This window comes from Zeugodacus cucurbitae, chromosome 6 (assembly GCF_028554725.1).
Source record: "Zeugodacus cucurbitae isolate PBARC_wt_2022May chromosome 6, idZeuCucr1.2, whole genome shotgun sequence".
In the NCBI taxonomy this organism is placed as follows: domain Eukaryota; kingdom Metazoa; phylum Arthropoda; class Insecta; order Diptera; family Tephritidae; genus Zeugodacus; species Zeugodacus cucurbitae.
This window is the reverse complement of record NC_071671.1, coordinates 24,201,363-24,223,973: the sequence shown is the minus strand read 5'-3', so window position 1 is coordinate 24,223,973 and position 22,611 is coordinate 24,201,363. Positions and strand designations below refer to the sequence as shown.

The following is a 22,611-nucleotide window of genomic DNA, read 5'->3' as shown; positions in this document are numbered from 1 at the left end:
AAGTGTTCAGTATTAATTAAAAAGGTTAATAATGGTTAATAAATCGTAAATACTTTAAAGAGCTGATAGTAGCACGCATTAAAAATAAACATATATGAGTCTAGAAACATGTGGCTGGCAACATTGTTGATGAGTGCACAACTGAAGTTTTGCAATTTCTTTAGTTCCAATGGACTCGGTTGTTAAACTTTTGGCAGATTAAATTTGTGAGTCAAGTTAAATTGTTGTTGTTTTTGTTATAAAACTACTAAACGCTGATTTTTATTAACTGATTTAATAATTTAAATTTTTGTATTTCAGCATTTATTTACATGATAGTAGCTATCTGCAGAGCTGTTAGTGAGTTTATCGAACAGGCTTTTTACATAAATTATTTATAAAATGCTTGAAAAGAGTTTGTTAGCAACATTCTGGGGTTTCTTCACATTCACATATTATTATGCCTGCATAAGAATTAATCGAGTAAAAATAAAATATTTACTATAAAAAAATAAATAAGTAATAAAAAAACATGCAAGAAAAGTAAAAGAGAATTTGTGGTTAATTGATAAAAAATATAAAATGTTTAAATAATAAAAATATGAAATAAAAAAAATAATTTTGTATGCTCAATTGTTTATAAATTAATTAATTATTGTAAATAAAATATAATAAACAAAAATAACAAGTCATAAGAGATATAAATAACAATAAAATAATTAATTGATGAATAAAAAATTAAAAATATATAAAATCCGGAAAAGATATTTCAAAAAAATAATTATGCTTAAAAAAATTTAATAAAAATTAATATAATTATAATAATCAAAAATTATAATCAAAATAAATTAATATAATTATTATATTAATAAAAATAAAGAATAAAAAAAATTAAATAAAATAAAACTAAAAATTGTTAAAATAAAATTTGCTTCAAATTAAGTTTTTCCATATAAAGATATATCTTTTATTTAGTATTTAAGTCTTTTAGCAGGGTTTATTAACATACTTAAAAATTTAGTTTTAAACACTAACATATTAAAATTACTATTATATTCATATGTGAAGTATGCATGACAGAGTACATGCTAATTAACAAGACTAAATTAATGGCATTGGAAATGAGGTGTGTTTTCGATGAATATTTTTAGTAAATGAACTTGTTTTAATATATATTTTTTGTGTATAATATTATTATTCATTTTTGTCTATTTTTGCAAATTATTTTTATAAGTGCTTAAAAAATATGGCCCGTTATTTTTGTGTTAACGGTGAAAATGGCACACGTTAGGATTTGTAACTAAAACTGCAAAACTGCGAAGTATCGAAACTGTTTTTTCTGGTTTTTAGTTTCGTATGAAGAAAACGATTAATTTTTTCCTAGTTTTTAGATTTTTATAAAGAAAATATTTAATAAAAAAAAAGATATGTTTTGTAAGCATACGCAATTTTTTATCAAAAAAAAAAAAATAATAATAATATAAAAAATAATAATTTTTCTAAACATTACTAGGCTTCATTCACTTAAAGACCAAAATGTTTCAAAAACAGTTATAATTTTTTTATTAAATAAAATAATTTTTTGAGCAAAAAATTGCAAAGCTCGCGAACAGGCAAATTACATTAATTATTATTATAAAATTAATTCGAAAACTTAAATCAATTAAGGAAAAATATATACTAAAAATAATATTACAAATATAAACTAACTTTTGTGGACATTTAATTAATATAACTAGGTGTATATATGTAAGAGCGTGTATGTGTTACAAATGGAAATATGAAGTAAAATACTTAAATTAATTAAAATTATGCGCGAATACCATGTATACAAACATACAACAAATTCTAATAAATACATACATTGTGAATAGGGCTGAATAGCAAAAGTGAAAACAAAAAAAACAATAACAAAAAATAATTGTCTTTATCTATTGAATATAGTATAGTAAGGGTAAATTGCTTAAAATCTAAAAAATGAGCTTATAAACTAAGCAAATAGGTGGTAAATAAAAACTAATATTTGTCTAAATTAGCATATAAGTAAAGTAAATATGTGTGCGTGTGTGTGCGTGTGGTTAATGTGATGTGGGTGCAATTGCAATTAATTGTTTGCATGTGCTTTTTTTTGTTATTGTACATATCACTTAAGATATATTCATTTTGCGCGCTAATTTAGTTTAGTAATCTCTCTCTGTGTGTTTGTGCATTAGACAAACATTAGACTAGCCAAAAACAATAACAACAACACATTAATGTCGTGCATCACTACTTGATTTGGACGTGCTAGCGCCATCAACATTTGTTACGTTACGTTGTTGGTGTTGCTGTTGCTGATGTTTGTTTTGTTGTTGTGGTGTTTCTTGCTCAAGTGCTTCTATTTGATGATGATGATGATGTTGTTGTTCTTGTTGTGCGACATTAGGTTGCTGCACTTTCGACATATGTAAGCGCGCATATTTTAGTACATTTTTCGTTTTTACTATTTGATCTTTAATCTCTTTCTGGAAGGTTTCTTTACGCTGATTGGCAATGTGCAATTTCTTATATGTCTCTTCGAATGCGCGCTTCGTCTGTACGAGTTTGCGTCGCAATTCGGCATTTTCTTGTTCTACCTTAATGCAGTCGTGTATGGGATGGGTGCCAGCGGCGACGGTGGCGGTAGCACTCGTATTCACATTCGCCACACTCATCTTGTTCTCGGTGTTGCTGTCATCCGTGTCCGTACGGGTTGGGGATTCTACAGAACAGGATTCTATTTAACAGAGGAAAACAGAAAATAAATATTTTTAAATTTGTCTTACCATTTTTGATATCCATGCTAGACATGCGTCCCGTATCGCTCTCAATACCCAGATCAGAGGATGAGCTGTGCTGTGCACGCTTGCTCACTAGTGCATTCATGTTGCTCTTATCTTGCAGGCTGTATTTGATTTCTGTGAAAATAAGACCGTTTTAAAATGTATTGTTGTTGTATTTGGTAAAGAGTTTCTTAAAATAGTTTTAGTGAAACTCCTAGGGATCAAAGTCCTCGTTCGGCTTAAATCTGCTTTGTATCGTCCTGTGTCGCTTAAACGCTCATTACGAAGTTGTTATTGTTGTTTTAACCAGCTAAGGTTAAACTCAAAAAATTGTCAAATTTTTCATATTATCTAACGAATAAAGCGTCGACAAGCTTTGAACTGCATGTTATTGTTGTTGTAGTAGCATACAAAATTTTCGAAATAGTGTGGGGGACGCATGAGTATCTTTTGATGCATACTTAGGAGTTTTTGGCAACACAAAATACCGTCTTTCCGGTTTACAATTGGGTTCCTCGTAAACTCTGTCGAGGGTTCATTACCCTGTAATCTAACTTAACCAGCTTGAACAGATCCCTATTACAAAATGGGGGGTTCTGATGGATTATAAGACCCATAATCTAATCTAACCTCCTTGGACAGAACCCTATTACAAAATTGGGGGTTCTGATAAATTTTCTGGAAGAAATATTCAACGCTGGCCGTGAATTAAAGTTAATTGGCTTCTTGATTTTAGAATTATAAACTGAATATCGGACTTATCCAGTATAAAGCAAAAAATAGATACTGGAATTAATGGACTATACAATCGACACTCTGCTGAATATAGCCGGTCTGAGAAAATTCCAAAGTACTATTTGTGACGACTTATGACATAGTTAGTATAGATACAGCTGGAAAGTACCTTTCTAACTTATAATTCTTTCCAACTTAACTGTGGTCCAAAACTGATTATTACACTTTCAGGCTCTAAAATATTTTCAACTCAATCTTACTCTTTCCACTTCTACACTTTCTATTTGTCATTCAAGAAATCTTTTAAATATACAAAATAAATAAATATTTGAGTACTCACCTTCCTTGCTGACCTTCTCACCACCGCTCGGCAGGGGCACAGTCTTTAGCAGCGAGTGTTGCAGATTAGACAATTCCACACTGGACACACGTCCCGTATCGCTGTGTATACCCAAATCGGGTGACGAATTGCTTTCGCGTTTCGTACTCGACTTCTGCACTTCGTCCGAAGCATAACCCGATTGTGAGGCATCGCTGGCGTTGAGACGTTTAGTTGCCAAGGCGGTTTGCGCTTGCAACAATTGCTCGGTTAATGTTTGTTGCAGCGCCTCAAGCTCTGTGACACGTTGTATTGTTGTTGTATGCTGTATTTCAGCGTTGCTCAGCTGTTGTTGCAGATCCATTACGCGTTTCTCCAGCTGTAATTTCTCATTGTATAGTTTTGTGCGTTCGCCAACGAACTTGGATGCCTGTAGCACGCTGTCGTCCAATTGCTTTTTGAGACTACGCACTTCCATTTCGCTAGTGATCAGCGTTTGTTTGAGATCCTGCTCGTTGTCGGTCAGATAGTCGATGGTGCGTTGTGCTTCAACGTATTGTGTTTGCAGCTCGGTTAGGTGCGCTTTGCATTCTTCGTAGGTGGTGCGCGCAATCCATTCACGCGCCAACGTGTCCTTGTGTATGCGCTCTTGCTCCTTTAGGCGTTGCTGCATGAGCTCCTCCAATTCACGCTTAAGCGTATCCAAGCGCTGACGCTCTTTATCGTTGGCTAACTTCAATTGTATTTCATATTTCTGCTTGATATCCTCGATATCGGCCTTCAGCGCGCCCACTTGCACTTCGGCGAGACGCGCCTCCACAGCGATGCGATCGCGCTCCTCCTGCAATTGTTCGACGGCGCGTGTTTTTTCGTCGATCTGTCGTTGAATTACCGATTTGTTGTGCAGCGTGGTGTTCGTGGCAGCGGTGCTGTCCCTTGACTGCTCACTGCCGATCGCAATGAGGTCGGTTATTAACTCTTCGTTGCGTTGACGCAACTGTTCTACTTCTTGCGTCAGCGATATGGCACGTAGCGACTCCTTCTTCAAATTATTATCAGCCTCGACCAGCTGGAATTGGACCATCAGAATGCGCTCATCGCGCTGTGCAATCAGCTTCTCCAGCTGTACAATGCGCTCCTGATTGCGTAATTTTGTTGTACGGCTCTGCTGCAGCGCATCACTTTCGCTCTCGCTGTCGGTGTCGGCTGAAGGCGCTGTTTGCTTGCTTATCGCGTCCTTCGCGGTCGCGGAGACATTTGCAGCTGCAGCCGCCGCATGCTCTTCGAGTCCAATGCGCGCCATCGACACTTGCCGATCTGGCTCTGACCACGCTTCCGACTCACTCAGATTATCCAACAAAAATGGCGGCAATGAACGTCGGTCTTTGGCATCTTTGGCGTAGTCCGCAGTGCCGCCACAGCTGCGGCGACTATCCAATATCTTACGCAATGCCTTATTCTCCGAGCGCAAAACATCGAAAGAGTGACGGGCACGCAGGTGTTCATGCGAATTGAACGTCTTATTGGCGAGTCCAACTTCCAGCTCGTCTTCATCCAACAGCAGCCGCGATAAATTACTTAAACCTTCAAAGCTTTGATCGCCTGTGGTCAGCGTCTCACGTATGCTGGTCGACAAGTCGAGACTGCAGTCGACAGCTGTGCGCATGGCACGTCGTCGATCTGTTGACAGGAAGCTCAAAACCTCCTTGTGCTTCATGAGCGAGTTGAGGAAACCGGCCAACTCGTAGAGTCGATCCGATAGCGCGCCGAACACTTTAGCATAAGCGTGTCGGCAGGTTTCTGCATTGTCGGCTTCAGCGCGTGCTGTGCGCGCTTCCTGACGCAATTCTTCGATCAGCGCCTCATTGCTACGTCCACTGAGCAAACGCTGATTCAAAACATCCACTTTACGTTGCAGTAGTTTATTGTGCTCCATGGCTTTGGCGTAATCACTTTCTGTGAAAGATTGTTGCAATTGCAGGGACTCGAGATTCTTGCGCGCGGCAGTTGGCGAGAGTGGTGATGTTGTATTGGCATTCACCAGTTTTGTGAGGCGCTCAATTTCGCGATTCTTTTGCCAAAGTTCATTGTTGACGAGATTCTGAGTGGGTGGGAGAGAAAGAAAATGAAAGTTAGAAAGTATAGCTCACTAATTTTGAATATAACATAAAAGAATAACGTTATAGTTTATAAACGTGAGGTAGAAGACACCAAAAGTTTTAGTGGTGGCAGATGGAAGAATAAATTATGAGCCACATGGCCCATCATTGGATTCGGAATCACCAGATTTGAGCCATACTAGATGAAAATACTTATAATCTCTTTCTGGTTTAAGTTTAGAGCGTTGTTGTTGTAGAATAAACAGCAGACAATATTCACGAAACAGTTTTGAGAAACCCTCCCTGACAGTTCTTTGTCGGATATACATCCGGCTCCGTACCTATGTCTTGGGATTTACGAAGACGAAATGTGTGGTCTGTTTTATACAGAAATTTATTAGTTTATTATTGTTGTTGCAGTATCTTTAAAAAACACCAAAATGTTTTCGGGAATTTCGCTGAAGAGGCAGACCTTGACTGTTTCCAAATCCGAATTATTTTTGGTTATCTAGACCCGACTTTCTTTGGAACCTATCTTATAGTTGACTACTAACGGTGTTATTGTTGCTGTAACGGCAAAAAATCTTTATCAGAGGGTTAATTTGGGAAATCTGCTGAGCCGATTTCACTTAATAATCCTAGGGATTTAATTTTTTTATATGGAATATATTTAATTTTAGTGCAGGATCTATCAGAGATTGGAATAAAATTTCAACAATAAATGCTCTGATGCGCCTAAAGATACGCAATGAATGTTGTTGTTGTAATAAAGAAAAATACCCGCAAAATCTTTGAGAAATGGTTGAAATGGAACTTATGCGAATCAGTCCAGTTTCCAAAGCCTGATAGGCTTTCTGATAGCACCGTATATAGTTTTTATAGTTTAAAAAAGCTCGAGTATTTTTAAACTTTAAACTTGATTTTTGTTAAATTGAAATCGATAAATTATTATTATTCATAATAATAATAAACGAAAGCTCACCTGCAAGGCAGCAGTCTTCTTCTTGACTTCGGCTTCCAGATTCTTAATCGTATTTTCATGTTCGCATTTCTGCAAATGTTGTTGCAGCGCCTCTGAGTCGCTCAACGCACGATTGACGCCGCCATCTTGTTGTTGATTCTTCTCGCGTTGCAACAGCTGTTGCAGCGTACGACAAGCGGTGTCATAGCTCTTGCGCAGCTTCTGCAACTCCTGTTGAGTATCGTCCAACTCACAGAGTTTATCAGCCAATGCGATCTTCTTTTCCTTCAATTCGCGCTGCGCATGCGTGTGAAAATAAATGTGGAATTAGTAAATTTCGTATATAAAAGAATGCTAAGTAAGTTTAAAGTGGATGTTCGTGCTTTTGCATTGCATTTGAGTTGCGTTTGCGGTTTTAGTAAAAGTATAGCAAAAATAAATGCAATTTATTTAGGTATTCAAAAATTTTTTACAAACATGCAATTTTTTTTTACAAAAATATATGTACATACATGTGTACTAAACTCAAATCGAAAAAAATCCGTCGTAAAATACACATATAAATATATATATATATATACATACATAGAAGTACTAATATATAATAGAAAATGAAAATGTATAGCAATTTATATGAATCTTCAACAAAAGTGTAATACAAGAAATCGGTGTAATGATGAATCCGTCTATTGCGTATGCGTGGCATGATTAAGTCTCATCAGCATTTGTAAACAGTGTTTCGTGCATAAAATTTTGTAGTTCATTTAAGCGCTGCCGCCTAAACTTAGGCGTTAATGCACTACTAAAGCTTGCTGGAGTTGGACCAATATTTAGATAGAGCATTTGAATTGTTATGTAATAATGGGTGAGTTGCGCTAATAATTTCCAAATTTTGAATATACAAAACGTACGCCATCCACATTGGACATTTGACTGGGACGCTTGTGCTGGAAATTTGTATAAAAAACGGATAAAAAAAATCTCCAAGAATATAGAAAGTCCGAGGTGCGCTAAAAAATAACGGGAATTTTTGAAATTTTTATTATTTTTTTTAATATTTATTAGTTTGACAACATCAATATTATCGCCTTATAGTTCCCATCCAATTTTATGCACTTTTGTCAGCACGTCTTCCAATCGTCGAAACACTTCTTAGACTCGATTTTTGAGATAGCTTTTAGCTCTTACAGCGTTCATAGATTTAGTAAACTTGTAGAACAACGGCTAATTGTCCAATTGGAAATTTTAATATTCCCGTTATTCTTTATACACAACTCAAACACAACACACCACGCTCACCTGCACGCATTCCCTATCGAGCGGCGTTTCAGCGTCACCACAATAAAGACTTGCGCCGGAGAAGTTCGCTTGCAACGAAGTACAACTACCCGAGCGCGATGTACATGCGCCACCTAAACCGGCGGCATCACACCCAGCAAACATACTCGCATCGCTGATGGTGTAGCGTATGGGAAACGCTGGCTCAAGACCGCCACCATCCTCCAGCTCATCACAGCTAAGACCCACGCCGCCATAGCCGCTACCATCACCACTATGGCTGAGCAGTGAGCTTCTGTGGCGCGCACAACCTTCATTAAGATAACAGCATTTGACAAGTGACTTTGCCTCCGGCAAATCGTGTTCACACTTCTCCACCACTTTGCTGCTGTATTTGGCATTGTTGCTGTAGTTGACCAAAAGCTTTTGCTTTAGCAAATATTCACCATGAAAATCGCCGCGTCCCTTTAGCATGTCGCGATAGTTCATTTCGTAATGTTTATTGCAATCGACGGGCTTCTCGTCGTACTCATGCGCATATTGCTGGTAGAACTCCTCCTTTTCAATGGTGAAGCAATCGTTTTTGTTGCGCTGCAGTTTGCCGATGATGGCGCGGAAGAAACGATTCTCGCGTTTGGCTAAATTGCGTTCGAAATTCATTTTGGTGACCATTTTCTCGTAGTCTTGTATGCGTTCTAGTAGGCGTGCGGTGTTCGCGGTCTTGAGGGAAATTGTTGACTGTTTGATTGGGTGGTTGGTAGGTGGAAGGGGGTAGAATTAGGCAAAATGTAGAGGGTGTAATAAGCGTAGATTGTACAATTTGAGAAGATGAATACGGTAAGTTTCGAAAATTCAAAAATAATTTCAAAACACTATTCTAAAACTATGGAATACAAAGCAAGAGTGTTTTTCGTGGTGATTTGTTGTTTCTTATAGGTAAATATGTTGTAATTTTTTTCGAAGTCGAATTTTTTTTTCGAAATTTAAATGAACTGAATTTTTATGAGTTGTGGGTAATCGGTATTCAAACATATATTTCCAAATCGAAATGAATTGGTATTCTAATTTTTTCGAATTCGAAATTAATTGGTATTTGATTGTTTTTATTTTTTGGAAATTGAAAAAAAAAAATGTTTTTCTAACCAATTCTTCGAAATGGAAATCAATTGGTATTCGAGTTATTATTATTTTTAATTGAAATTAATTGGAATGCAAACTAATATATCGAAAACGAAATTAATTGATATTAAAATACATTTTTCGAAAACGAAATTAATTGATATTAAAATACATTTTTCGAGAACGAAAATAATTGGTATTCGATTTTTTTTCGAAGTCGAAAAAAATGTTCCAACAAAACTTTAGAAATCAAAATGAATTAATATTGGAATCAATTTATCGAAATGCAATTGATATGCGAACTAATTTTTCGAGATCAAAATGAATTGATTTTTGTTGATTTTTTAAATAATTTTTAGTTAAAAAATCCATTTGGTAAGAGCAACAATTTTAAAATTATTCTATCGTATTTCGAATTTCGTATTCAATCGTATTCAAATTAATTTTTTTGGATTGAAATTAATTGGTATTCAAACTAATACTTCGAAGACGAAAATTATTATATTAGAAACTAATCGAATTTTTTCGAAGTCGTAAATAAATGCTCTAACAACATTTTAGAAATCAAAATGAATTAGTATTCAAACTAATTTTTTGAAATCGGAATGAATTGCTATTCGAACTAATTTTGCGAAATCAAAATAAATTGATATTCGGATTGTTGATACATTAAATAAATTTCAGTTAGAAAAATGCATTTGGTACGAACAACAATTTTAAAATCAAATTTTCGAAATCGAATTAAATTGCTATTCGGAATAATTTTTTTGAATTGCAATTAATTGGAATTCAAACTAAAATTTCGAAATCGAAATGAATTGGTATTCGAACTAATTTTTCAAAATCTACATGAATTGATATTTAAAAAAAAAAAAATCGAAATGGAAATTAATTTGATATTTGAACTAATTTTTTCGAAATCAAACTTTTTTTCTACCAAAAATGGTTATTGCACTACTTTAAAAATAGAACAAGCAAATGCTAAATCTCTACCAATGCAATAACTAATCAATATCTAGCAAGTTATCAACTACATATCTAATTAAATATTCAACTCCGAAATTGTGGTGATGAAACTTACTTGCATTTTGCTTAATGCATCCTGTTGTTCGCGCATGCGCTTCTCACATACTTTCATATTCGAAAACTCTTTACGGAAATTATCTTGTGTGGATTTCAATGCGTCAATTAAATTACGATTATCTTCCTTCAGATCGGCATTACACAAACGCAGACTTTTCAAATTAAGCTTTAAGCGAAAGTTTATAGCAATGAGAGGTTGGTTATATACAAAAATGTGGGGTGTAAAAGCAAAACAAATCAATAATTTGACTAAAATGTCAGGGATCCCTCAACTCAAATGCAATGCAAAATATTTTTTCTTATCACTACGCCTAAATTATTTTATACGTATCTTTACAGCACACTTACCTCAACATTGGCCATATCCTTTTCCTTGTTTTCCATCATTTCCAAGAGTTCAGCATTTTGGAAAGCCAATTCCTTCACTTTCTCCTCATATTCCTTGATTGTCTCATCACGCTTCGCAATAAGTTCTTCGAATTTGTTATTTTGTGTCTGCATTGATTTTATTTTATCCTCGGACTGTGTGACCATGCCCTCGAGTTCACGTATCTGTAGTTGTTTATGTGGTTGGCAGAACAGCGTAGCGTGCGAAAATGTTGCCGAAGCGTACGGAGGAGAGTAAAAGAGAACAAGCATTTTTGGTTAGTATAGTGAATTCATTTATTATTATTATTTGCTTTATTATTTTATTATTGTATTTGTCTATTAAATAATGCGTAGCAATAAATTAAGCAAAATTATACAAACTTTTTGTAAAGTATTGACATTTTCCGAAATCTCTGAATGTCCCAGCAAATCATTCATAAAACCGCTTTGATGAGTCTTATCCAAATCGCGTTCCATCTAAGACGAGAAATGAAACCGAATGGGTTAATTAAGAAAACACTTTCAAAACGGCTTGAAGGAGTTAGTAATAATTTTGTTTAATGATTTTATTCTCTTCCTCTCTCTCTCTCTCTCTTATGTAAAGCTTAACTTATTTGTAGTTTTCAGTTAGGAGAGTTTTTTTGAAAGAAATGTTCTTGCAACAGTGGGGTCTGTGCAAACGGAAAGTGTTGGGATTCATATGGAATTGTCAATGGATTATGAATTATTGTGAGGAAGGTTGTCTCCATTTTTTTAATATTGGTTTATAGAAGTTGTTAAATGGGTTGCATTAATCTTTTTTAAATCTAATTTATATTTTTTCACTCGAAATTTAGGAATATTAAAAAAATGAAAGTGAAACGACAAAAAAAATTAAAATAAAATAATTCAAATAAAAAAAAAATTATTCAAATAAAAAAAATGTTTAGAAGTTTTTCTACGAAAAAAAAATATTTTTAATGGAATTCAAAAAAAAAGATTTTATTCCGATAAATATTTTGTTTAATAATTTGTAATTAAAAAACTTTTTTTTAATAACGAAAAACGGACTTAAAGAAGAAAAAATTATTTAAAAAAAATTGTTCATTTATTGTCCAAAAAATATGTTTCAGTGAAAAATTTCATGGCAGATATCGGATTTTATTATTATTATTGGAAAACTTAAAGTAGAGCTACGACTATATTTTTAATATTTTTTAATTTATTTAATTTAATAAAAATTATTTTTTAATTTTAATTTGTGTATTTCATTTTTTTTTTAATTTCTACATATTAACTAAAATTAATTACTTCAAATCTTTCATAAAAATCACTATGTTTTCTCATAATTCTCTTTAAAAAAACTGTAATTTTATTACTCACTTCCAAAAACTGTATCTTCTGCTTGAGTTCCTCAATAAAAGCCTGCCCCTTTGTCTCAGTTTCTTTCTGTATCTCCTCCATGTGATTCATGGCCTGTGCAGCTTCCTTTAGTAACTCCTGTTTCTGCTCGAGTTCCTTACGTAAAATTTCAATCTCAACCTGCAAAAAAAATGAAATTAATGAAAATCAAAACTCGTTCTCAAAATATGTTTCAGTACCTTTGTTTCAATCAGCTGCTTCATAAGCGATTCATGACCATCGGCATTCGCTTGATGATAACCAGGCACACTTTCCTCGAGAAAATATAAACGCAGCTTTAAATTAAAATTCTCCTTGTGCAGCGATGCCATTTGCTCTTCGAATTCACGCACAGAGCGACCCCGTACCGGCGGTGAGGTCGTGCCTTGACCCTGTAGGCTGACACATGGAAAACCAACACCATCTGTGTGGAGAAAGAAATTGAGAGAAAAAACATTATTAAATCATTTTTCAAATATTTGCATAAAAATATTTCATTATCGTCGCTCGCTCTTTACCATCCACACTCGAGTCCGTCTCGCTTAGCGGCGTGTGTGAGCTGCGCTTGAAGATGAACAATTTCTCTTTGGAGTCCTGCGAACTATTCATGCTGCACACACTACGACGCATCGCGGAAATTCTCAACTTTATTCTGCTTTTTTTCCTATTTTATTATAATACGCTATTTGTTTGCTGTTATTGTCGTTGGTATTTGCATCTAATGCATGCGGTCTGTGCGTGTGTATGTGTTGGTAGTTGGGTTCGAAAACAGAGTTGTTATTTGAAAATTTTTCTTATATTAGTTGTACAATTTAGTTTTGAAAGTACGATTATATAAAAATCTCTTTATTTTTATTTTTTTACACAATTCAAAACCAATTTTCAACTTTCAGTCAAAATTTTTTATGACTTTTTCAATTACCTACTATGGCAATAATTATTCAACTAGGTAGCGGGACAAAAAATTGAAAATCTTAAGGCGAAAATACTTATTTGAAAAGGGATATTAATGGTTGAAAGCGTGACTATGCACAATGGGTTTTTAACTTGACACTGCTGTAAATTTTATTTCATCAATATGGATCTTTAGGCGGTTAACTGTAAGAACGTCTCAAATTTTAGTTTATAAGGTGCTTGTTCGGGATGTTCTGAAATAAAAATTAAGTTGAAAGCTCGTTGATGAGCTCGTTGTTGACGAAATTGCAGCAAGGGTACTCTTGTCTTATATATGTATGTCCTGCATATAACGAGTCCCCGCATGATACTAATCAACTCTTTGCATGTCCAAAGAAACCGGCTAATCTAACATTCCACCGCCTATGGTCCGACCCTGTCGAAACAGGTCGTTTCCTGGGCCTACCGTTGGATGACCTCGACTTCAACTAAACTTATGCTTTCCAGTTCTACCAAAACTGTGTAATATAATAACAACATACTCCAGTCTGAATTATTAATTAAGATACTAGAAGCGACTTTTGCTGTGTTTTTACAGCTTACTGGGTCTAACATGAGTTCAGTGGGCGTTAAACAACTGTTCTTACTTTCGTAAGGTCCTTATGTTCCAGTTTGCATCTCAAGAGATTAAGCTTACTGGATCTCATATGAGTTCAGTGAGCGTTAAACAACTGGTCGTACTTCTATAAGGTTCTTCTCTTTCAGTTTAAATCTCAAAAGATTAAGTGAGCTTCTTGAATTAAGCAAGACTTTTTCCCTCTATTATAGTGCTTCTGGCTGATCTTTATCTCATTAACATTGTTAGATCCTGAAGTTAAGTCAGTCGGCTTTCAAAGCTGTAGCCATCGTAGGGAAATTTTTGGAATCGTAATTAAGACCTAGCGCTACGGCATAGTAGTATAAATTATTGCATTGCATAATACTTACATGAATGCTCCATTGTTACATCCTTCAGTGTGCTCGGACTCGTGCTGCAATGAAAAAAAGAGAGCAAATAAATTAATTTCAAAACATTTTTCAAGCATTTTGTACGAAGCTAAATACACAAATAAACACACTCATATCACAGACAGACATATGTTAAAGAAAAAAGAGAAAACAAGCATTTAGAATTGGCAAACATCTTGCTAGTTTACAACTATGTGCCCACTTGAAGCGATCAAATTAAGGAAATAAACCATGAAAGGCGAGCAATTGCAAAGGCTAGCAAATTTTTAAGAAAATAGGGGAACAAAACAAACAAAGAATAGACACAGACAAGCTTGTTTGTATGTCAGGCAATCATCAGTGATATATGCTTGCTCGGTTCCACGCTTGGTACTTATGGGTAAAGGCGCATTAGAGTTCACTCTAGCGTTCGAAAGCGCACAAATTCAATGCGTGCGCTTTGTGTTTAATCTCGTCGTTTTGTTTTTTGTAACTGTAATTATTATATTTTACTTTCCAATAAATGAGGCATAAAGCGGTGGCAGGCATATGCTTGCAGTTGGGCTCACCGATATCAGCGCACCCGAGATCACCCGTCGATCGCCACTGCGTGAATTATGCACACTTTGGAGTAGCCGAACGACAGCGCATCGTACACGATGTAACGTTAGACGGTAGAGTCGACCGTAGCCAACGCATTGCGGCACCGCAGTAGGTGGGCGGCGTGTACTTGAGTGCAAGTGTTGCACATGTGGCAGTTGAAGAGTATGTGTTGGGCCAGCGGATCTTAATGCACTTCAATGGCACCGCACGCAGCAACGTATTGCTGGGTTCATGTGCAGGCAAAAAAGATAAATTGAAGAGTACACCAAAGTACATTATAATTATTGCATTACGGAAGTCTAAATACATATGTACATATGTGCGACGCCTGGAGTTGATCAGTGGTTTTGGGAAAAATTATAGCAAATTAGAACGACGTTTTTCCTTGGAAAAGAATTAGTAAACTATAAAAAATAATTGTAAATAGAATAGCTCTGACTGTGAAGGAAATACCAGAAATGGAACATTTTCTGGAAATTTGACATCAGCAGAGGGTTTTGTAATTCTCAATTCCCATATGTGAGGAAATTTAATTCTCTCTGATCTCATACTTAGAATGGCTTTTGGAAATTATGCTGCTGCGACTCCCTTCGCCCAGATATAAATTTGGATTTCTTCGGGATGAGGATTTTTTGTTGTTGTAACAGTAAGAAACATACTTCAAACAATTATGAAAAATGTTGCCGAAACTATAGTTATTGACCGAATATGTTCGAGTTCATTCCGGTTTCAAAGACGTGTTGAACACAAAAGACGTGGTTCCTTCGTAGTATAAATGATATGGACCCTAAGCAATCTCTTTTTTAATATAGTCTACGTTTTCTTATTTTATTAATTCACAATATCTTTCAAGTCTTATTAGAGGTGAAGTTGGAATATTTTTTCTATAAAAACTAATAGAAAACCATGGGTCATATATTTAGAAAAGTTAGATTCTGTCGTTAAGTGGTTAGATCAATATGGTCGGCTTGGTAGATTCAAGTCGCGATTGAGGTAGAATTGGTGTTATGGAAAAGTGTTTTCTAAGAAGAGTGTTCTGGTGTATCGAAAAGAGAATGAACGGATGAAGAAGATAGAAAAGAAGACATTGTTGTTGTTTTAAAGATTAGTCGATTAAAGTCGCCGAGGTCAACTAACGGTAGTCCGAGGAAATGTGCTGTTTCGACAGGGTCAGTTCAAAGGCACAGGGGCATTAGATGAGTCCAATTCGTTGAGCATACAAAGAGTGACTAGTATCATGCGGGGACTCGTTGGATGCAGGACATATATTCTGTATGTCGAATATGTATGTATGGATAAATAGTAGTTAACCTGCCAGAACGAAGTCGAGAAGTAATTGCCAGACGAGCTTAAAATATTATCTGGATACATATGACTCTGATGTATGTAATATACAACCGATGTGTTACAACCTCGTTTCTTTGGACCAAACCTGTCCAAATTAAAAATTTGTAGGACTACCACTGGCTAACTTTGAACCTTTTGTTATGTAATCTTTTAACAAGAACATATATACTTATTTTCAACAATCATATACATATATGGAGCCAGCTTTGAAGAATTTAACAGTTAAACTCCTTAACAAACTTCAAAATCGCAGTTATAGTGCAAGATGTTTCCTTTCCTCAATCTTCTCTCAGATTCTAACTATAAGCTTTATATTCACTTTGCGGCAATTAGTCAGCTGCTGATTCGCACTGTGAACACCCCCACAGCAGTAGACACGAAACATAGATGCGCATAACTGTGATAACGATAAATAATTCTCACGCCACTTTTATTCTCCAATATTTATTATTAAACACTTCAATGATCAAAACAAACTGAAATAAATAAAGATGTGCAATATCGCAGCTGAGGGTGGGGCAAAGATGAAGGTACGGAGCAGCAATAAAGCCGCCGGCGAGGACGACTACAATGTAAAAGCCCAGCAAAAACAAACAAAAAAAGAAAAACACAGCAATCACACTGTGTAATTACCATAATGAATGAGTTGAATTTTCGCAAAGCATAAAACCGGTTTGGACCATAGTTTTATTGTTTATTATTATTGGTTCTTAAATTAACTTTGCGCTACTGACTTCCACCAAACGCATACTAAAAACGATGCGCCTCACCTCAGTACGACATTTACCAGCGACGCGACGAGACAGCTATCGCCAACCAGTAACTACATCCGCGTTCATAAAAATTTTCAACGCGCACGCTTCAAAACTATTTCCCCAATTCGTATCATTAATCAAATCACATGTTATGCAAATGAAGTGCCAAAACGTTCAGCGTCACCGCCGCCGCGGACGACAAAATCAAGAAGTGGAAGTGTCAACACCAACAGCCGTCGTGCAACGATCACTGCCAACATTTATAGACACCGCTGCCACCAAAAACACCGTCCGCACTGTCCGCATCACCACCACCACCGCCGCAACTATTTGTTGCTGCATTTGGCTGTTGTTGCTCGTCTACGCACCCGCCCCCATCCAGACGCGTCGTCTGCAACGCTGCGAACTCGCCGGCCAATTGTACATTTTGGACGTGCCGAAATCGGAGCTGTCGCTGTGGCTGTGCATTGCCCATTACGAGAGTCGCTACAACACGCATGTGGTGGGCAATCGCAATGCGGACGGCTCCGGCGACTATGGACTCTTTCAGATCAGCAGTCGCTATTGGTGTCAACCGGATAATAGCACCAAATACTATGCGTTCAATGAGTGCAATGTCAATTGCAGTAACTTGTTGTTGGATGACATAACCGAGGCAGTGGTGTGCGCCAGGACTATACAGCGACGTCAGGGTTGGAGCGCTTGGAGCGTATATTCGGTGTATTGCAATCGTACGCTCAACGAAGTGGATGATTGTTTTGATGGCGAATCGGATGAGGCGAGAGTGGATGACAGGGTTGGGGTATAAAAGAGTGTAAAAGTGTTCTAAGAAGTTATAGTATGTGAATTCACCCTATGTGTTCTGGGTATATACAAATAAAATATTAAGATTTGCATCTCTCATTGTGTTTTGTAGAGTTGATACGAAATTTTGAGGTTAAGTATAGATATCGCGCACAAAATGTGTTCATGGGATATTCAGCTTCTAGTGAGAACTAATGAACCATATTGATAAAGCTCTCCGAAATCATCTAGCGGTATTACACATCGATTTTATTTCATTTCTAGTTCTATAACCGAACCTATATATTTTGTCTGGATTTTTTAATAGCGCATCGGTTCGCTCCGTTGCTTCGATAATGAGTCCAAGTTCCAAGATATAAGTAATCGAGTATTATTAGCAAACTACCTATTGAAAACTTCCCATTCTAATTTGTTCCTCAATCCAGTTTTTAAAAATAATGTATTTTTCTAACCTCCATGAATGCTAGAACGTCAAATAACTAGGTGTGTTCTTTTCCTACTCGGTAGCTGTAAACAACACAGTCCAAAAAAAAATGTTGGTTCTGACATGAGGGTCTTACAATATGTACTATTTGTTTTTGGGAGGCGCAGAATCCAAATAACCATCAGATCAGGGTTTTGTATGAAATGCATCGGATTCGCTTGAAACTCAATACTTTTCGAGTTCACGGATTACTAATACGGTGTTAGTTTTTCAAAATTCATAACGAAGGATCCAATATGGTGGACGTCTTTTTGAAAAGTTCATCGGATTCGTTTGAAACTAGTTACTCGAGGGTTTTCGGGGTCGCTGATTATGAATTCGACCTTATTTTTTTATTTAAAAATGACGGACCAATATGGCGGATACATTTTAAAAACAAATTCATATTTTTTTGAAATTTGCATTATTGTTCCGTATTGGAGTTGCAAAAGGGATACTAACCAGAAATATGTTTGAGAATTGACATATTAGAATGGTTAAACACATTTTTTAACAAAAATACTAATATTATTGAGAACAACTTTAATAATGTTTTATCAGCTCATTATTATTTCATTAATCTCTTTTAAATTGAATTTATACTAAAATATTGTTAAACTCGCATTACCTTAAATGGAAAATGAGGTTATAAAACATGCTGAAATATGGCATACAAATGGCATGTCATCAATTTATGACTTTGCTATATAAGGAAATTTGCGCAAAGATTGAAATGAATTTAATTTTTTTTTTTTGCAAAAGGGAGAAGTTATACTCAAATGATAAAAATAAAGCACCCACAATTACCCAATTGTTAAGTGAAGCCAAGCAACAAGCTTCCCACAGCCAAGCCTTTACAGCTCCAAACTGTGTAACATTATTCTAAACTTTGTTTCTTTTTTTCCTCCGCTGCAAATGTCGTCATAAAGCAGTCAATATGGAAATGTCAAATTAGAGGCGAGTGCCCGCACCACCCTTCTCCCTATCGTGTATTCAAATGTAGATCAGTCGTCTGTCTGCCCGTGAGTTCAATGTACGCAATGATGCGTAACATTCAATTTCGTTCATTGGATTCAAATAATATAGTCGAAATGCATGATTTTTTCGTTTTTTTGTTTCTTCGCTGCGTTTTGTTCGACTTAGTCGTAACCATATTGTCAATGCTAGAAGGTGACTGTGAATACATACTATTTGAACGCCACAATTTATAAATAAATATATAAAATTACATACATATTTACATATAGAAAAGGAAGAAGCAGCAGAGATGAGAGTCTGACACGCTAAACGAAGTGCCCAACTCTTATTTATGTACATCGGAAGGCAGCATATCAAATAGACATCAGTCAGAATGTAGACAAATGTACACAGCTCTAGTTACACAAACCCACAAAGAAAAAGTGGAAACAAATTGTGAAGCTACTTCAAACCCCGAAGATTTTATACCTTGCATGATTGGAAACAGAACTTAAAAAAAAAATTGAATTAAATTTAGGAAAATTATTATATATTTGTAAAATCTATATAGATTGCCGGGAAATCTTTGTTATTTCGTAACTCGAGAATTACAAGTCGAGACTTTATATCTGAATAATCGGTTATAGGAACGGTATTTGTCATCCTCAACCGATTTCAAAGCTTTTCTAGATCTGCATTTAAGTCTTGAAAAGTAATTATTTTACAAAATTTCAAGATCAACTGCCAAAGAGCATGAGTTATAGAACGAAATCTCATATCTGAATAATCGGTTGTACGAGCGCTATATATTATAGTCGATCGATATAATTTTCATAGTACACTTTTAAAAAATCATAAGAAAATGCTTATAAAATTTTCGAGTTTATAGCTATTTAAAGTTAGGAGTTATAACGCAAATCCTCATTCCTGAACAATCGATTGAAAGCTTCAAGCTCGGTGACTTTAGTTAATTGCTAATTTAGCGAATATCCTCTGCAGGTTGCTTACTAGAGAACGAGTGTAATATAATATAATACTTAGAATTGTATGTCGTGAAGGGTATAAAAATATTGAAAAAATTAAAAAACATAAAAAAACCATGTGTATGAAAGAAAAATTAATGTCTGTATGTTTGTAGAGTGGGCAAAGGAGTAAAACTAAAGACAAAACAGCATGTTAAAACCAACATCAGCGCACTACTGCAGTCGATTTGAGCATATAAACATACCCTTGGTGCATACACCACAAGCATCATCAATTCTTGTGATCTTGCGGTCTTGTGGACCACCACTTTGACGTTCAAGGAGCACGTACTCGTACAAACAATATGCCGCCGACACAAATCGACTGTAATGAGGTGTTAAGAGATTTGACGCTTGGCATAAATCCTTATATGAGAGAAACGAACAGGCCAAAAGTGTAAACTAAACAATTACAACGCTAGCATTTCAAACAAAACGTCCAATTGAAAGCGGAACAACACTTGTTTACACGCCTGTCGCTTTCGGCCAGTACAAGTTGGACCCAAAAAGTCTTACAAACGGCCAAGAGCACTGTGATGAGCCAATAATATTGTATATACAATTAAATTGTTTATGCATTTACATATATACATATTGTGTACATATGTACCTATCAAATGAATGGCCAACATAAATTGTTAGCAAAGAAATTGGCTAAACGGCAGGAGGTGGTGCAACTGTTGGTAGTTTGAGGAGAGAATTTACTTTATTTCTTTTTTTTTATTTTTGTATTTTAAAAATTATTTTTTTTTTCAAATTTTTAAATTTTTTTAAATTTTGGATTTTTTCTACATTTTGTTTACATTGCACTTTATGTTATGTTGTTGCTGTTATTGTTTGTTGTTGCGCTTGCAACAAGTGCAGCATATTTCGTTCTAATTGCATTTTAGTGGCGTTAAATGATGTTCCACGCCAATTTATTACCACATCGATTGGTTCGTAACTTAAACCAATGCAAACTAGTGACCCAATAAATTGCATATAATATTTATGTAGGAAATTGTGGAGCTTTCGCTTTGATGTGGTAAACATGAATGCATCAAAAGTTGTTTTAGACAATATCAAAGGTTCAATTAATTGGTGTTTAATGCTATAAATTGCGTTTGAAAGTTGAATTACTCAATGCAAAACAGCACTGACAGTTTACATAATTTAAAACATGCTTACGGCGTCAGTTTAAATTCATTTGTTTTCATTCTAAAGTGTATATATTTACAGACACTACTGACAGATTCTTAGTTGGATAAAAATTTACATAACCTCAAAATTTTTTGGTTCTAGTAAAAGTTGTCAAACATGATTTTTTCTAAGAAGTGTAGTTTGTACTGTTGTTTATGGAATTTGGAATAGTAGAATCAGACAACAACTTAAGAAACAGCTATTCTTACAAGAATACCTACTAAAAACATTTTTCAATAATAGATCTAATGAAAGATCACTTTCAGGTACCCAAAAATGATTAGGAACAGTAATAGAATTTTTAATTCATATATTTTTCCGACAGTAACTGGATAAAAAATACTTTATAGTCTTCAACTTTTAAGCTTGAGACAGATTAGACTTTCGCCTAAAACAACTGATAATCGGAAGTATAGAGATCTACAATTTATATTGCTTTTTGCGTGTCTTCCAAACTGTTTAAACTTCAGAACAGGGAAGCTTGGATCCATTTCTTTACCAGACCATTATTTTATCAAAATATCGTGCGTGATTTCGTGTCATATGTTGCCCAAACATCTTTTGTAAAATTTTTCTCATCGGAATTCTAAACGCTTCGTTACTTCTTGTGTTGCTATCGTCTATAACTTTGAACCATAAAAAAGTAGTTTGTATGAATAGTATTTTACTTTGGAAGACCCAATTGAGAACAGTACTTGTTATGAATAACAATTCTAGATAAGATTATCAAGCTGTCATTTTTTCAAAGTTCGATTCTAACAATAATTTGTGATTGTAGGCTATGATATTTCAGTTTTCATGAGAGATTACAAAATCACCCCTGTAGCCATCTGCTGGAATCAAAACCACCGCCCAGGTGCATCAAGAGATCACTACTATAGTACGTCGACGTCAAGTCTCTCGGTTGACTTCGTCAGATAGTATTTCTCAATTTAATTTCTTACACACAAACTCATATTTTATGGAATTTACGTATTGCGACATCAAAGCCCACCATGTGAGTCATGGGGAACATTTTCTAAAAATTCTCTCATATTTTTATTTTATTTAGTATAATCTTACTATATTTTAACTCACTGAAATGGAATGCTGATAAAAAAATTTGCTCTCATAAACCAAGTACAAAAGCGTGTCAAAATTACTTAAGGTCTCTAAGCGAATATAAATTTTTCTGGTGACAATCCCTTTATAATCATAAGTATAATATTTATACAGTTATTTATTGCAAATTTGCGAATTATTGCCTTATCAGTAGCGCAATAACGCCCGAGATACTTGTAAATATTTTTAGTAAAAATAAAAAAATGAAAAAATAAATAAATACAACAATATTACAATAAAGTGATAAAGACGCTCGACCGCCGTTTAAGCGTATTTGAGATAAATGGAATTCATTATGAACGCACTTTGAAGCCTTTTAATGCATAAACTACGGAAATAATTGTTAAAGAAGTGAAGAAAACATGCGCGACCGATT

General features: G+C 35.1%; 2 protein-coding genes across 6 annotated transcripts in view; one reads left to right on the top strand and one right to left on the bottom strand.

The window, feature by feature from the left end:
• LOC105210694 (centrosomin) overlaps window positions 1-22,611 on the bottom strand; it is a 43,485-nt gene that overhangs the window by 254 nt on the left and 20,620 nt on the right. For 2 of the 5 annotated variants that reach the window (XM_011181805.3, XM_011181806.3), the window contains 9 exons: window positions 14,005-14,048; window positions 12,324-12,547; window positions 12,106-12,264; window positions 11,125-11,220; window positions 10,723-10,926; window positions 6,916-7,191; window positions 3,856-5,935; window positions 2,784-2,915; window positions 6-2,719 (listed from right to left, as the gene is read on the bottom strand). In XM_011181805.3, coding sequence (XP_011180107.2) covers window positions 2,232-2,719; window positions 2,784-2,915; window positions 3,856-5,935; window positions 6,916-7,191; window positions 10,723-10,926; window positions 11,125-11,220; window positions 12,106-12,264; window positions 12,324-12,547; window positions 14,005-14,048 — 3,703 coding nt within the window. In that variant the 3' untranslated portion in view covers window positions 6-2,231. Of the gene's footprint in view, window positions 1-5; window positions 2,720-2,783; window positions 2,916-3,855; window positions 5,936-6,915; window positions 7,192-10,722; window positions 10,927-11,124; window positions 11,221-12,105; window positions 12,265-12,323; window positions 12,548-12,641; window positions 13,061-14,004; window positions 14,049-22,611 lie in introns of those variants that run through there. The other 3 variants (XM_054235060.1, XM_011181807.3, XM_054235061.1) reach the window with 3 other exon arrangements.
• Window positions 16,714-17,615, top strand: LOC114803765 (lysozyme 1). The gene has a single exon (XM_029039340.2). The coding sequence runs from the start codon at window positions 16,714-16,716 to the stop codon at window positions 17,515-17,517; it is 804 nt and encodes a 267-aa protein (XP_028895173.2). The 3' UTR covers window positions 17,518-17,615.